Below are 17,537 nucleotides of genomic sequence, written 5' to 3'. Positions count from 1 at the left end.
TTAGAATAAACCCAACTCAAGATGGATTGACATCAAATGTTTGAGACATTGTGGTATTTGACATGGTGAGGAAGTAAACATTGAGGTTCATGGTCCTTTGTTCCCACTCCTTTAACGGAGCTTCGCTCGAAGATAGGAGGGTGGTTTAATGTGCTTTTCATGAAGTTGTTTATAAAGCACCAATTGGTGAATCTAGGGCTTAGAGGACCGTGTGGTAACTCCTATTTCCAGGTGTTCCACTATTCCTCCACTCATGTCTGCATTTACTTGGCTCATTCTTCCTAAAGCTCCTCAATTAAGATGGATCCGGAGGAGTTTTGCCTTCTTAATAGGGGAGTACTCTATTGAGTTGCTAGGATCAAAGGTTGGGTGGATTTGAGGAAGTGTGGTTTGATACACTATGGTCAATTGTATTATCATTTTTAATAATTCGTATGGATCGAGTCAATATCAAGGTGAAACCCTTTGATAATTCGTATGGATCGAGTCAATATCAAGGTGAAACCCTTTGATAAAATAGTCTCTAGTGTGCTACTTGAAGGCAGGTCTGAAATTGATTTCTGACATGTATGTGCTACACATTGTTTTGAGTTTTTTTTTAAACTTTTTGAACTCCTTTTTTTTTGGTAGGCTTAACGTCTTTTGGGCTGGATTCATACATATAGACCATGTCTTTAGGCTCACACATATGCAAGCTCAGCTTATAGGCTTATGCCTTTTAAAGAAAAAATGAAATAGGCTAAGCTAGACTCACATGAAATAGGCTTATGAGGGTAAGCTAGACTCACATCCCGCTTAGCGGACTCATGCCTGTACGCTCATGCCTCTAGACTCACATCTATAGGGTCATGGATATAGGCTCATGCTTGTAGACTCACGTCTATAGGGTCACATCTTATTTTCATGAACTAGGCTCATGGGTTTCATTTTTTTGAAATAGGCCTACCTAGGTACACACTTTTATGAAACAAGACTAGGATTGGTGTGCAACTATGTGGGTAATAATTGTACTTTAATGTCCCAATTATTATAAAGGGTAAGAATTTTCCTTGGAGTTGCAGCTGATACAGATTGTATAATAAGCAAATCCTTAAAGGGCATAAGTAGGTATGTCCTTGTACAAGTCCTTGAATAATTGATTGGTATAATATTAGGTATACATACCTCTAGACTCACGTCTAGTTGACTCATGTATGTTGACTCACACCTCCAGACTCATGGCTCACGTGTCCAGACCCATGGCTCACGTGTCTAGGCTCACGACTCATGCCTCCAAGCTCACATCTTTAGGCTCACTGACGTCTTTTTTCACAATTGTGGGCTCACCTCTTCTAATTCGAGAGTTGGTTTAGCTTGGTTTTTGAGGTTTTTTGCACTTTACAAAAGATAAGTGCCTGTTTGCGCACGAGTAAGATGGTAAAGCGCTTACGGTAGGTCGGGTAGGTGAAACCATATTAACCTATGAAGCAGTTTAACACACACAGAGAGAGAGAGAGAGAGAGAGAGAGAGAGAGAGAGAGAGAGAGAGAGAGAGAGAGAGAGAGAGAGAGAGAGAGAGTTCTATAAATAAGGTAAGTTAATGTTATTAAATATAAAATTTAGATCATATATGTTTATTGGTATTAAGAATATAATATTAGGTAAGTTAATGTTATTAAAATTTGTATTAGTATAATATAAATTTTAGATCATATGCGTTTATAGGTATTAAGAATATATAATATATTATAAAATATAGATAAATGTATAAAGTATATTAGCACATAAGAAAATATAGTTTTTATGGATTATACAAAAAAGTACACACATATAATGTAAGAGCACACACACACACACACACACACACACACATAATATATAATACTTATGAGGGTTAAGCCTATCTATTATTTATTATATTCTTATTTAGTTGTTACCTTAAAGAATTCGTGAGAGTATTTAAAAAAGTTTTTTGTATATGCAAATATTTTTATTGAATATAATATTTTTAGTTGTTACCTTAAAGAATTCAAGAGAGTATTTAAAAAAGTTTTTTGTATATGCAAATATTTTTATTGAATAGAATATTAGTATATATATATATTTTAATTAACTTTTTTTTAAAAATATATATATATATATATAGAGAGAGAGAGAGAGAGAGAGTCGTGGAGGAGGAGCAAAATGGAGATCTAAAGAAAGAAGAAAAGAATTTTCTTTATGGTATTTTCTTTTTGTCTTTTGATTGATTGTGTTTCTCTTGAAGTTCTATTGATGTAACGTTTCAAGGTGAAAATTCCGTGAGTTGGCTATTGCTTTGATATGGCTATCGGTTGATGATAGGATGAGGTTGATGAAGTGTATGCACTTCCATGCTATTTAGCCCTTAAAGAATTGCTCAAATTTATGATGCAGTAATATTGCTCAACTTTATGGTGGTATCCAATTGATTGTAGTCTACTGTACGTCAAGTTGAGTTTTACCTTACGTTATATTGAGTTCAATTTTACCTTAATAAATATATATCGTTCTTATCCCTTAGAAGGGCTTATCTATTGATAGCCTACCCATGGTTGGTCTATAGCCTACACCTTGTGAGTTGAGGATTGTTTTTTTTTTTTGGGTTATTTTGATCTTGGCTTGAAAGTAGAAAGTACATATGTTATCACCCACACACACAAGTGCCATCTCTTGCACATGGGAGATTTAACGCCACAACTTGGGGGACTCTCGAACGCCATTCCAATGGTTGCACTGACATGAGATCGGTAGCTGGCTATTGTTTTGTGCTCTTGTTCAAGGCCCCTGCACATGGTGCGATGGGGGCCGTGGTGACGTGGCTAGAGACGTTCGAGCGTTGTGCTGGATAGCTCCACAAAAAGGCAGTCCAAAATGCACCTTCATGCTCGACTTCAATGCTGCTTTAGAAAGGCTTCCAAAGAATACTCAAAATAGCGATTTTTATGGCTTAAAATGAATAAAAGATAAACGTTATTGACGTACTACCATTCAAAAGAATAGTAAAAAAAACAAAAACAAAAAATAAGACAACCGTTGGATCTTTCAAGATGTTGACAATTTCAGGCCTCTCTCTCGGTATCTCTCTCTCTAATCACGGTAGTAGGTACCCATCTCTGCAATTCGCCCCCATTTGGGTGGGCTTGGGCCTGCTACTCGGCCTTTTTTTTCTTTCGATTTTTGAGCCCGCCTTTTGACTGTCAGAGAGTAGCGCCCACATTTCAGGTGCTCCTCACAAGTGCATCGCTGCGAAAGGTCGGATCTAGGGACGGTTCTCTGCACACTTCACACTCTGTTTTTCCCTTCACATTTCCCAGGTTTTTTCCCCAGCTTATTCTGAAATTTTCTCTGCTTTGTTCACATGAGTAATTGAGTGATGAGTAACGTGTGCTTTTACGAGAATACGAAAAGAGCTCATCTACAAGTATTATCTTTTGCAAAACTCAAATGAATACGTAGGTGTATTCCTTTCCTTCCACTTCTTTGAGTAGATCCTTCTGTAGTAGCAATTTGAGTAGGCGGCTTGGTCTCCTACCAGAAGGCGGTACAATTATTATAGCTTCCCCTTCCCAGTCACAAACCCATACCCCAAGTAGATGTATTCCTTCTTGATCAATTCCTGTCATGAACTATGTATCTTCAGATTTATGCAGCCAGGCCTCAGATTTGGGGTGGAAGGAGCACAAAAGGAAGGCTCAAGTCTTAGAAAACCAGTCATATATAATGTGGGAATGCTACACATAATTTTGGTTTACCCCAAATTTGATCTCTAACCCTAAATCCTAATGTTTGTATCATGTACAAAGAAAATGTTTACAACCGACTTTCAAGTACACAATGTTGCCAAAGATGCGATCCCTGATCTCAGCCCAACGCGCTACTATTAGATGCCATAGCTAAGCTCAAAATTTCGCTCCTGACAAATGCGCTCCATAAAAGTGAAATGTCTTCTCCTGAATCCAAGCATTTCTCTTCAGACTAAATTTTTTTAAAAAACCAACTTCATTAAGTCGGCCCAAACCTTAGCACCCCAACTTCACACTGTCGGTCACTCCTGCACTGCCTGGCTGCCCAAACTGCCCGACTCATCTTATTGAAAATCAATCCATCACAGGTGTTAAAAGTATGCAATGTCTATTCCAATATATGATGCAAGCTATGACACACCTCCACGTGATGGGCCCAGGCACCTGCGCGTAACCGAACGGGGCAAGGTGGAGCAAGCTGGGCTGGTTGTGCACATCAACAAGAGAATACCCATCCTCAAAGAGTACAGTAAATGATTTGGGCTGGTTGTGCACATCAACAAGAGAATACCCATCCTCAAAGAGTACAGTAAATGATTGTATGCTCTATTATGTGTGCTAAATGTGTCATGTTGCATAAAAAGTGAGATCGATAGCGCCAATTGTGCATCACTGTCTACCTGTTGCATTGGTTAACTGATGATTTAAGTGAATTGTGGTTGAATAAATCATAACACTATAAATATTATTCCCCATAGATTCTATCTACTGCTCCGTTAAAAACACTTGCACATGGGTGGTTCCAGAGTGCAAACAGGGTATACCACAAAGGGCGAGGATACATGGATACTCTACAGATGGACACCACTGCTAGTTTAGCTTGAGAGCTTAAGGCCAACCTACGGAATTCACAAATTTTTTAATTTTGGCACTCGTGTGCGTTGCATGTGTCGGGTAGAGCCCCTAGCATCATGCATGCACAAGTGTGGGTTTTTTCCCGCATGGTGACAGAACAACTCGAGCGCCAAGAGGTACGTGAGAGGCGTCTGGAAGCACAGATGGCATTCCTATGGGAGGACCTCTGAGGCAGGGGCATGGCTCCGAGAACACCTGCTCCAGATATGACTTCTACGCTTGCTTTTTTCACTGGAGGAGGATGATTTAGAACAACATATAGTATATTTTATGTTTACTAACTTATTCACATACCTCTCTACTTAATGACTGTTTGGCAGCAAGGCCACTCTGGGGTTGTTGTTCGCTTGTATTGCTCATGGAGCAATCAGACGAGCTTTGCTCTTGGTCCAGCAGCCGTCATTGCTAGTCGGCATGAGAAATACTGTTTGCATCACTGACCATCTCTTTCATATAGTCCATCTCCATCAGTTTCTCTGCGCAGTTCTCGCTCTCCTTCACTATTGGATTACTGAGTTCTTCCTTCATGCATGTGAGGAATGAACTCGACGTTTGAGTTACTTCAGCCTCCCAAGTTCAATTGGAAGATGGATGGTGAGGTTGTTACTGATTGGACCTGTCAGATGACTGCTACTTGTGCTGCTGTAGGCAGTTCTGATGTTTTTTGGCTTCACGTTGTTTGCACGGCATTGACAGGTGCCACTCTCTTGTGGTGAGATGAGGCACCATGCTATGTGTAACCTGTTGGGAAGATTGCTTTAAGGCTGTCTTGAAGGAGTTTATTCTCGAGGATTATGCTTGTGGTTTGAAGAAGCAATGGGAGAACTTCTGAAAAGTAGGGCAAGCCTACCTGGCCTGCTTTAGGAAGCTGCAAGTGGTACCGTTTGACAGTTTGAGTAGGTAGAGCATTTTGTGGATGGTACAATATTGTCCTTGTATGTAGATGTTCATATGCATGGGCATCGACTTGGTTTGTATGGCTACGATTCTCGAGAGGCAAGAGAGTTTCAGGTCTGGAACCCAACCAAAAGTCTAGCATCAGAAGGGCAAGGAGATTCCAATAAATGGAGGTGTGGACTAGAGATGATTGGTCAGAGGAGCAATTGGTAGTTTTCCGTGCACATTTTAGTGCTAACGCGGTGAGGACGCTTAGAAGCGATTGCACATTGCTCGGGGCAATTGGCATCTTGGTGAGATTGGATTGGGTGTTTTCCTTCATGGTGGGGAGGATACTTTGTAGGATGCCGCATGTCACCATTTGGCCACCCAAATGGTCCACCCTTGCTTTCTCATTATGTGTATACGTTGTATTGGCATCCATGGCTGTTATGCAAGGGATTGATGCCAGTCATGTGATACTGTGGATTCGGCTTTCTGTTGGGACTTATGTGTGTGTACGTGCCCGGAAATGCGTGGAGGATTGGTGTTTCACTTGGGTTGGTACCACATGTACTTGCGTGGAACACGTCTATTTTGGTATAGTCTCATGAACGGGGATTGTCCACACCAATGTTGCATTGCATATACTCGCATGCAAATTGAATTTGCAAATGTGTAGTTCCGAGTAAGAGGACGCCCACCCGTGAAGCATACGTATTAAACTGTCACATGACATGGTTATGTGGCATGTGACAGATGGTAAGTATTGGTCAAAGTTGAGACTTAGGATCTAGTATTAATTTACAAGTGAGTGTGTACACACTTTATTAAGTTTTTGGTGACCAAAACTCGCTTATAAATTATGATGAGCCTTGTGTTTGCACACACTGATGTCCTGAGTTGGACAAAACTCAATGCCCAGTATCGTGACCTTATCCCCTTTGTTCAAAGAGAGCAACCAGCCGTGTATCATTCCTAGCGTAGACCCCAACTCACTTTCCCTCTTTGCCTGACACCTAAGGTGGAGATCTCATCATCTCTCTCTTCTCCCCTCTCTAGAGGTTGACGCCCTCTTGAAGGAGGCCTTATGGTTGTGTTTTCTGCTTTTCTTCCTTCCCTATGTCATATCCAAGCTTGCTAGTGTTATGTGCAAGACACGTGCATGCTTATTCCTAGGGCTGATCCTTGAAGGGCAATAGACAAAGAACCAGTTTTGGAACCAGAATCAGGAGCTTGTATTGCTTCTATGGGTAGGGAAGGCTTGTGGAGAGACTAGGTGGCTGTCGGCCAGCGCATGAAAGGACCATACTTCTGTTGGCTGCAGCAAAAGGGCAGGACCTGGCCGACAGTAGGTCAGCTAGTCCATAGGGACTTCCAAGGCTATATAAGGCACAATTGGCTCATTGTTTGTCTCACTCACTCCTTTAGGGAGTAGTTAGAATTAGACTAGGTGTTTACCACCTTTTGAGGGGCAGCCAAGGGCTTACCTTGAATGTATCCTTTTTGTATACTATGAATATACTGAAACTCAGCTCTCTCCCTCTCTCTCTTCTCTCCATCTCTCTTGCTTGCGTTTTGCATCAGGTTGTGCTAGGATGATGTTTAGGGTTGAAGAAGACTCCCAGAGCTTCCGCATGTGACATTGGTATCAGAGCTTCACGTTGATTTTGAGATATTGTTGCTGCCCATGTCTCACCCACGCTTACTACATCGCGCATGGATGAAAGCATCGCTTGTGTCTTGATCTTTTGGTGGTGTGGGGACTAGGCAACATTGTTTCAACAACAGTCACATGGAATGTGGAACGGGAACGCGAATGAGGCTCGATTTCGGAATGGGGAACGGGGACGTTTGGACTCCAAAAACAACAGATCATCATGAGAGAGAGAGAGAGAGAGAGAGAGAGAGAGAGAGAGAGTCTAAACTCTAAAGAGTAGAGCGAGCTAGTAGAGAGAGAGAGAGAGAGATTGGAAGATAAAAAATGTGAACATTCTCTAACTTCATAGCTATAGGAATGAGAGGTTATGCCATTCCGTTCCATTCCACGCTCCCCACATACATCCGTTCCCAGAACACATTCCATCTGTTCCCGAAACGTGAGTTGTGTGACCAGCCGCCTCACACGTTCTACGACTTTCCCACGCTCCCCATATGTGCTAAGTCGCATTCCCACGTTCCACACATTCGGGAACGACGTTCCATGTGACTATGTCAGCAAGGCTAAACATTGATTCAGTCCTAGATGAAGGTGCACAGTCTAAGCCTTAAGGAAAGGAACACAAGACATGGAAGAAGTTCCCAGGAGGTTGGTTGGTGGTGTTCCACAAGGCCCGAGGGGAATGGCAGCCCTGGGAGTTGGGTGTCCCAAATGACACTAGGAAAGGCTTTCAGGCAACGGTTCCTAGGGAGGGTGATCCTCCAAGGGGTGGAGTGAGTCAATACTCAGGAAAAGAAGACCAAAGAAAGTGTTTAGGGATAGGGCATGAAGGGCTAGGAGATAGGATGGAACAGATATATAGATCTTCATCACATTTGGAGAGCGGGCAGGGTTTTCAGTGCAAAGGCTAGCCATGATGTACTTCCTTTTTGTACTAAAGAATATATTGAAACTCAGCTATATCTCTCTCATCTCTCCATCTCTCTTGCTGCGTTTTGCATGAGGTTGTTCTAGGATGGTGTTTAGGACTGAAAGAAGACTCCTAGAGCTTCCGCATGTGATATTGGTATCAGAGCCTTCTTCAAGTTTGAAGATTCAGCGAGAAAAGCAAAGTGTTTCCAGATCATATTCACTCTTCTACACACTCCCAATGGCTCAAATTCAGCAAAACAACACTTATATTTGCTTTAATTTTTGGTCTTTTGGCTGAAAACCCTAATTTTAGTCTTCCTTTCTCTAGTTGAATCATAGGGGAAGCTTGCCCAGGGTTACATGTATCCACTTGAAGACTTTTGTCACAAAGGATCGCGACAAATTAAAGATTTCAGCATTCCAGAGGCTTCCATTGACATCGACTCTACTTGCAATTGGTAAGCTTTAATGACCAATTATGGAATCAAGGGGAGGAGCAAGACTTCGTGTTCACATATCCTCTGTAGTGTTCTCTTGAAGATTGTTTCTATGATGTGTGGGTAGAACAATAGAGAGTAGATGGTAGGGAACATAGACACTTGAGAGGATAGTGTGAGTTGAAGATCTTCACCAACAACCATATTGTTTGCAATACTGTATTTATATACATTGGTATGGAAATCTGGTCAGAAATGCCCATGACACTATGTACTTGATTCTCCCAAGATCAATAAATATTATTTACGAGCAGGCCGTGTTTCGGCTCATTGTGCATCTTGTCAATTTAGCAAATTACATTTTGTATTGTGCTTATTATCCATTAAATCTTAGTATATTGATTAGCATTGTATTCAACCAAACACTCCACAAAGAGCTCACTTTCACATGTCGTTGGGAACTTGATTGCGTACCTGCCATCTCGTAGAAGAGGCAAAACCGCACAAGGCTAGCTAGCACTTAAGAAGACCCGCCTCTTGTTGTCACCAGAAGAGTTGTCCATTGTCATGTGCATGTTTGCCCATGGACATATCTTGATGCTAGTCCAGAAGGTAGCCAGAAAAAGATGATAAGAACCAGAAGTTGGAGCATAAAGTGCTGTTTTGGCTAGTGTGGACTTGGAGAAGGACTTGGATCCTGTCGGCTGCAAGGAGGGTACTGTCGGCTGAACAAGATGAGAGGTGGTTGCAGGTGCATCAAGCTTTATGAGATTTTGTCCAGTCGGCTGGCCGATTGCTGGTCGGCCAGTTCTCCTTTTGTCCAAGGGCCTATAAATAGGCATAGTGCTCATTGTTATGTTCATTCACTCCACTAGGGAGTGGGTCCTTAGTATAGGATTGTTTTGGTGTATTCCACCTTTTCAAGAAGGCAGCCTATGGCTGTAGACTTAGGGTAGCTTTTTGTACCATATGAATATACTGAATTTTCCAGCTGTCTCTCTCTCTCTCTCTACTCTCCCTTCTGTTTGCGTTTTTGCATCAGCATGTTCTAGATGGTGTTTAGGGCTGAAAGAAGACTCCCAGAGCTTCTGCGTGTTACATCCATATAGAGCTTGGGATTCCCAACTGTTGCAAGACCATGCTCCACCACGCAAAGAGCTCTCTCGCTAAGAACTCCTCTGGGGCGTGGAGCTGGAGTGTGGGTACGGGTGGTGGGCTCTGATGTCGTAGTAGAGAAGCTGTTGTGGGCGGTGGATTCTGATGTGGATGTGTGTACCACAAAGAAATCTGTGATGGCTCTATGTGAGGTGTCTTGTTGGAGCTAGGGTTGTCTCGATCCATTCTCCGAGCGAGAGGTCCCTGACCCAAAGCATCAGGCCCCTCCACCACATAGAGACAGATTCGTGAGGTTCTCTGGCGACATGATACGCTCCCATCACAGAGGCCTAACATTCACTCTACCATTAGATCGGTTCTAGCCGACGCGGGTATCGTCATTAGCTGATCACAGCATATCTCACTCTACACACGCGGGTGTGACTCGCGCCGGGTGCCCGGGGGACTAGGGTCTTTGACACACTTGTTGATACCATCAATGCATATTAAAACATTTAAACATGGCCACAGTCTTAACACATATCCATCATCACTTTGCATAAAACATAAAGCCGGACAAAACATCCACAAATGCTGCAAATGGAGCTTGCACGAGTGACACTGCATAGAGGCCGGAATGGGCCGACCCCCCCCTCCTTGGAGTATTTTATTACCCAAGGAGAATAATATCATGTACAAGCTTTGAGGGCCTTACTCTCCCCACGGGAGATGCCGGATTATCCATATACAAATGCCATAACACAGCCCAACACGAGGCTACCAAGCCGGAACATAGGCTGTAGAAATGCCGAGCCAGCAATATAATCCCTATACCTCCGTGTGGGTACTGATTCTTCCCCAAAAACCACGGGTCTTCATGCAATAGAGTTGGTATAGCAAGTACAACTCTCCATTCAGCCGGTACAGCAGGTACAATGGTTGGTACAGCAAGTACAGTGGCTGGTACAGCAGGTACAGTAGTTGGTACAACTGGTACGGTGGTTGGTACAACAGGTACAACAAGTACAAATGCTGGTACAGTAGGTACAATGACTAGTACAGTAGGTACAATGGTTGGTACAGCCGGTATGGTGGCTGGTACAGCAGGTACAGTGGTTGGTACAGTCGGTACGATGGTTGGTACAGCAGGTACAGCAAGTACAAATGCTAGTGCAACAAGTACAATGGCTAGAAATCATAATAAATGATTAAATACCCTTGCCTTCAGTATTTCTTCGCGATGGAAGCCTCCAAAACAGTCCCCAACAGTCGGTATTCTTCATGGGCAGCCTTCAAGAGAGAGAGAAAGAGAGTAGCCATCATTAGGGCAGCCTGTAACGGTGGTAGAGACTAGTGTGCAGCAAGAGAGCCTCCATTAATGAAGAGAGAGGGCTCCAATTTATAGATTTGGGCCTCCCATGAGCTAAAATGGCAAGAGAAGGCTACGATGACAGTGGAGAGCCACACAATAGCTGAAGTGACAAGTGTGAGGCCACTTGTCTCACTTTGATCCACTTTCTAACAAATGTCAGGCCACTTGTCTCACTTTGGTCCACCTCCTTGCCACATGTCCCAATCTAAGAGATGGGTCCTTCCATAAACTTTATCTCTAAAAATATCCCAACTGGTAGACATTCTGTCATAGGCACTTTGCCAACTCTTGGTATCTGCTCAATTCCAGATGTAATGACGTGAACAGAATTTCCATCGGAGTCGGGCCAAAAATAGCAACTCTCCTATATTTTAGGAGTGTGGTCCTTTGTATTCTAGGATAATCCCCCATTCCCAAAGCTTGTACTTTCCAAATATTTAAATATCCTGGAGTCCACTAGACCCCTTTCAGACTGGGAAATGTCCAGGGTGGTGACATCCTTCCCAGCTTCTTAAAAGTTGTCCGTAGCTTTAAGCTTTAAGCCATATATTCAAGATATAATCATGTTCCATCGAGTCGGCGAGACGAGACAGTCTCAAAAATCCAATATAATTGAAGAATCCATGTCCCAAAGAAATGGGCGAGACTAAATAAGTCTCCATAATACCAATATCAAAATCATGTCCCAAGATAAATGGGCGAGACAAAAAACAGTCCCATAAGTCCAGATATCATAATCATGTCCCAAGTAAATGGGCGAGACAAATCAGTCCCATAAGTCCAGATATTATAAACCATGTCCCAAGTAAATGGGCGAGATCAGTCCACATGACCGTTGCCATAGACATAAGTCCCGTCATGTCCACTTTACCACTTGCACTCCGTGTTGGTACTCTGACCACACACCTTGGATGAGAGGTGGGCTCAAGTAACAAGATAAAACAATCACTCGCAGGCATAGATAACCTGGTGTTCCATAAGCATTTCTGCTACACATAGTTTATAGACATTTCGGCCACCAACTCACACAACCCTCTCAAGTGCCCATGTTCCCTTCCATCTGCTCTCTATTGTTCCACCCACACATGGTAGAAACAATCTTCAAGAGAGCACGTAGGACAAGAGAACACTACACAGGGTATGTTGTGCTTGTTACTACCCTTTGAAGTGCCCATGTTCCCTTCCATCTGCTCTCTATTGTTCCACCCACACATGGTAGAAACAATCTTCAAGAGAGCACGTAGGACAAGAGAACACTACACAGGGTATGTAAACCATGAGTTTCATAAGTCCAATGCATCCCAAATAAAGGGAGCTATAAAGAATAATCCATCCTAGTAAAAGGGAGTCATAAACATAATCCATAAACTTGAGGATGGATCCAAATCCCTAGAAAAGAAGTCCAGGAATCCATAGACCTGTATACCATAATCCTTGTATACCATAACTCTTACCACATACTCCGCACCTTGGAGTAGAGGTGGACTTTATCCATAAAAGCATCATATCCATGAGATATCCAAAGATTTCTTCTCTATAAACTGAGACAGATTCATCCATAGAAATTGCTTGTGAAGCCCAATATCTATATTAATCTCGTCCAAGAAAGAAATCTCCATGGATATAATCCATCCCAATAAAGGGAGCCAAGAAAAGAATTCATCCCATTAAAGGGAGCCATAAACAATGTTTCCCTGAAACCATCTCAAAGCAAACAATAACACCTTTCTCCTTGCATAGCTATACAAGGGTTAGTGAACATCAAAAACACTTCATAGCAAAAGCACTAACTTTGCAAACTCAAAGTATACTTAGCTTTTCTTTGCCAGGTTGGTCATGAAGCCAAAAGAAATATCTCATCACCATATCCTGAAGATATCGTGAGATATATCTCCATATAGCTTGCATGTAAGCTTGATAATATAATCCACAATATCCATATGGAAAGAGTGCTAAACGTGTGCACATAAAGCCAACTCCATACTTCCAAGATAAATTTTGTGAATTCATAAATCCTTAGATCAACAAGCTGTCTACTGCTCATGCTCTTGCTTCATAAGCTATGAAGCGGCTGGCCATGCTTAACAGCAATGATGGTAAGTGTGGTCCCCACTTGAGATCTTTTCTCTTCCTTATTGATAGAAGGAAGCCTCCGCTTCCAAGAAAGCCTATGCTCTGATACCAATGTGACTCGCGGCGGGTGCCCGGGGGACTAGGGTCTTTGACACACTTGTTGATACCATCAATGCATATTAAAACATTTAAACATGGCCATAGTCTTAACACATATCCATCATCACTTTGCATAAAACATAAAGCTAGACAAAACATCCACAAATGCTGCAAATGGAGCTTGCACGAGTGACATTGCATAGAGGCCGGAATGGGCCGACCCCCCCCCCCCCTCTGAGTATTTTATTACCCGGTACGGTGGTTGGTACAGTAGGTACAGTGGTTGGTACAATCGGTACGATGGCTGGTACAGTAAGTACAGCAAGTACAAATGCTGGTGCAACAAGTACAATGGCTAGAAATCATAATAAATGATTAAATACCCTTGCCTTCAGTATTTCTTCGCGATGGAAGCCTCCAAAACAGTCCCCAACAGCCGGTATTCTTCATGGGCAGCCTTCAAGAGAGAGAGAAAGAGAGTAGCCATCATTAGGGCAGCCTGTAACGGTGGTAGAGGCTAGTGTGCAGCAAGAGAGCCTCCATTAATGAAGAGAGAGGGCTCCAATTTATAGATTTGGGCCTCCCATGAGCTAAAATGGCAAGAGAAGGCTACGATGACAGTGGAGAGCCACACAATAGCTGAAGTGACAAGTGTGAGGCCACTTGTCTCACTTTGATCCACTTTCTAACAAATGTCAGGCCACTTGTCTCACTTTGGTTCACCTCCTTGCCACATGTCCCAATCTAAGAGATGGGTCCTTCCATAAACATTATCTCTAAAAATATCCCAACTGGTAGACATTCTGTCATAGGCACTTTGCCAACTCTTGGTATCTGCTCAATTCCAGATGTAATGACGCAAACAGAATTTCCATCGGAGTCGGGCCAAAAATAGCAACTCTCCTAAATTTTAGGAGTGTGGTCCTTTGTATTCTAGGATAATCCCCCATTCCCAAAGCTTGTACTTTTCAAATATTTAAATATCCTGGAGTCCACCAGACCCCTTTCAGACTGGGAAATGTCCAGGCTGGTGACAGCGGGTATCGTCATTAGCTGATCACAGCATATCTCACTCTACACAAGATCATCTGTTGATCACATGTATTGTTAGATGTTTTCATTTTACTTTTTCTTTCAGTTTTCCATGGCTCAATATATCCATGGTACCATTGTATTACTTTTGGTCTCATAGGACCTTGGTGCCTTCCATAAACGTTAATATGCATCAGGACCCTCCATCACATAGAGACATATTCGTGAGGTTCTCCGACGACATGACACACTCCCATCACAGAGGCCTGACATTCACTCTACCATCAGATCGGTTCTAGTCGAGGCGGGTATCGTCATTAGTTGATCACAGCATATCTCACTCTACGCAGGATCATCTGTTGATCACAGTTATTGTCAGATGTGTTCATTTTACTTTTTCTTTTAGTTTTCCATGGCTCAGTATATCCATGGTACCATTGTATTACTTTTGGTCTCATTGGCCCTTGGGGTCTTCCGTAGACGTTAATATGACTTTCTTTCTTTCTCACTCACACACCCTCACTAACGCACAAGCACTACCAAAAGGGCAAGAGGATAGGGTAGAGAGCTAGAGCACAAGGAGTAAGAGAATACTCTCAATCAACACCCAAGGGAATGTCCCTTTCTCATAAGAGAAATTCACTTATATACAGGGGAGTTATAAGTTTGGGTGTCTACACCTAATAACTAACTAGGCGTCCACTTATTGTCTAACCTTATCTAGGCTAGTCTAAGCACACATTGGGTGGATGTCGGCTCTTTCACTTGGCTTGGTCATCCCTTGAGTACATCATTAAGCACAATTATGCAAGAAATACAATGATTGGAACATCGATTGGTGATTTCTGGTCTTTTGGTTGAAAACCCCAATTTTTGTTGGGATATTCGGAGCTTCATCCATGTGATACAATCCTTCTATGTGTTATTGTGTGTGTATGCGTGTGAATCACCTCTTATGAGGAGATAAGATAAGTGTGCCATGTGTGGCAACACATATGCGCGCGTGTGTGTGTGTGTGTGTGTGTGTGTGTGTGTGTGTGTGTGTGTGTATGTGATTGTGTTGAGTCAAAAGATAAGGTACTCCATTTATAAAAAGGCATTGTACTCATCAATCAAATAAGCTTTTGAGTCATGCAACATTCTCTCTCCCTTTCTCTTGCTATGGTCTCTTTGTATCTCTCTCTCTCTCTCTCTCTCTCTCCCTCTGAGACGTGGAAGAGGCCTCCATAGACACGCAACTGCTATCGCCAAGAAGTGGTATCAGAGCCCGGTGCCTATTTCGGCCACCTCCCTACGTCTTCTGTTTTGCAAAGTCTCTGCCTCTGCCGCCGGTTTTCGCCACCCGACCTGGCGGAGCCCATGATAGGGTGCTAGCTGGACTAAGCTGAGCTTTGCCGCTTAGCTGGCTGGGGTGGACAAGGGGTCGGTTGAGCTGCCCTCCTTTTGGGCTTACCTTGGCAGCGGTGATTTTTACTCCTTCGTCGATGGTTTTTCTCGGCGACCACATCGCTAGGGATTCTCCTCTTGCCTTCATTGCCGCTTGCCATTTTCCTCCTGCCTTCGTCGCTGTGCCCGCCTCCCTCATCATTGCGCTCGTGTCACCTCTTGTCTTTGCCTGTCCCGTCACCACTGCTAGCCATGCCTCAACATCATTCGAAGATATGGTAGCCTTGTTGCTTGAAAAAGACAGAAGAAACAAGGAAAGTGAAGCAAGTTGCAGTGTGGACTATGACAAAGCTTTTGTAGGAGAACAGAAGTGGAGGACCAACAAGAAGATTCAGTGCAGGTACTGCAAGAGAATGGGGCATAAGGAGGCCAATTGCTTCAAAAAGCTAGAGAAATATTAAATCTTAGTGTATTTAAATGTATTGATTAGCATTGTGTTCAACCAAACACTCCACACCGACTGGTGGAATTACATTGGTATTAGAGCATACAATTCTCTTTCACTTTCATCATGGAAGACAGTCACTGTGAACACTAGCTATCTCTACATGTAGAACCCTATGGACAATGAATGTTGAAGATCCCAAAAACAAAAGCTTTTCTCATATTCAACCAATGCCAAGTACAATGTTTTTATAGGCCGAATAGCCTCATCCTTTCCTAGCTCTAGAAGGTTTCCACCAATCACACACTTCTACAATGCTAATGACCAATCACCATTTTTTCCTACAAACCATACAACTAGCACTCCTCTTGGTTCACTCACAAGGTGCGCGAGCGCGTGCACACACACACACACACACACACTCGCTTTCACCCTTGGAGCTTTAATTTCAACATTAATGTGGACATAGTGGAGAGAGAGAGAGAGAGAACCCCCTTTGTCCCAGGTGCGTTACATGAGGCAGAATAGTTTTGCAGAAAAAGAAATTTGGGCATGTTCTTGGATTCATCTAGGTATATATATATATATATAAAAGTCAGTCAACTCCTGCTTGCTGAGAGGTTTTGTTTGTGTTCTGAAATAATTCAGTACTCTGTAAATGTTTTGTTGCTCTAAAACTCGTTCTTGTTGCCTGATTATATCACATAAATTGATTCATGTGGAAAAGGAGAGCGAATTTGGGGAAGCGGCTGCTAAATCTCCTTGATGCATGTGACCATACCATGGGCCAGGGCTACTAGAAGGGAGGTTTTATATGCCCCAATATGTGCCTTGTGACCATGAGTAAAGGGTGCTCTAGCAAAGGAATGGGATGTACCATTTATGAGGCAGAATGCTGTTGGCATAGGAGCAAGAGAGGCACATGATCAGCAGCCAACATTCAGCCATGAATCATCATGAATAGCAGAAAGAGCATCCTAGTTACACATGCTCTCTCTAACCGTGTTACAGATGCATTTGATGTCTACCACAGTCTAGTGAAGATTAGTTTACTGAAAGATCTAACTCCCTTTTGGTGTTACATTCGTAGGTATCGCATGCAGTTGAAAGGCCACTTTCAGATTTTATGAATCTCTCCCCATGATTGTACTGCTGATAGTGGCAGCTGTATGAGGCCACGTGGAGATAAGATGACTTTAAAATGCGATGACCCAGAAGAGAACCCAGATGCAGTGGCAGGCGAGGCTGATAGTGAACCTTTCCTCTCAAGGTCTCAGGGAGAAGAGAGCACTGATGGGGGAGGAGAATCCACCTCCTTTGATGGGGACAGATCTCATTCAAACGCTCGCATCCCACTGTTGGAAATCTTGTTACACCGCCAAGGTGGCAAAGATGCTGAAAGTGATCCTGCTGTTGACCAGCCACAGTGTCGGATCTGCCTTGATGTTGGGGGTATGGTAATTCTTTTGTCCTCTCTTATAGATCATGTATT

At 42.9% G+C, this 17,537-nt stretch overlaps 1 protein-coding gene across 4 annotated transcripts in view; it reads left to right on the top strand.

Annotated features, from left to right (window-relative positions):
• Positions 1-3,089: 3,089 nt before the first annotated feature.
• The window catches only part of LOC147603050 (uncharacterized), a 65,185-nt gene continuing 50,737 nt past the window's right edge, over positions 3,090-17,537 (top strand). Inside the window, exons 1-3 of one of the 4 annotated variants that reach the window (XM_086797005.1) lie at positions 3,117-3,314; positions 16,551-16,617; positions 17,136-17,497. In XM_086797005.1, the coding sequence (XP_086653131.1) occupies positions 17,215-17,497 (283 nt within the window). In that variant the 5' untranslated portion in view covers positions 3,117-3,314; positions 16,551-16,617; positions 17,136-17,214. Of the gene's footprint in view, positions 3,315-8,434; positions 8,565-16,550; positions 16,618-17,135; positions 17,498-17,537 lie in introns of all 4 variants that reach the window. The other 3 variants (XM_086797004.1, XM_086797006.1, XR_015265661.1) reach the window with 3 other exon arrangements.

Source organism: Cibotium barometz, chromosome 65, assembly GCF_041138505.1.
Source record: "Cibotium barometz isolate CiBa-2024 chromosome 65, ASM4113850v1, whole genome shotgun sequence".
NCBI lineage: Eukaryota > Viridiplantae > Streptophyta > Polypodiopsida > Cyatheales > Cibotiaceae > Cibotium > Cibotium barometz.
Note: the sequence above shows the minus strand (reverse complement) of the source record. Positions and strands in the feature narration are given on the sequence as shown.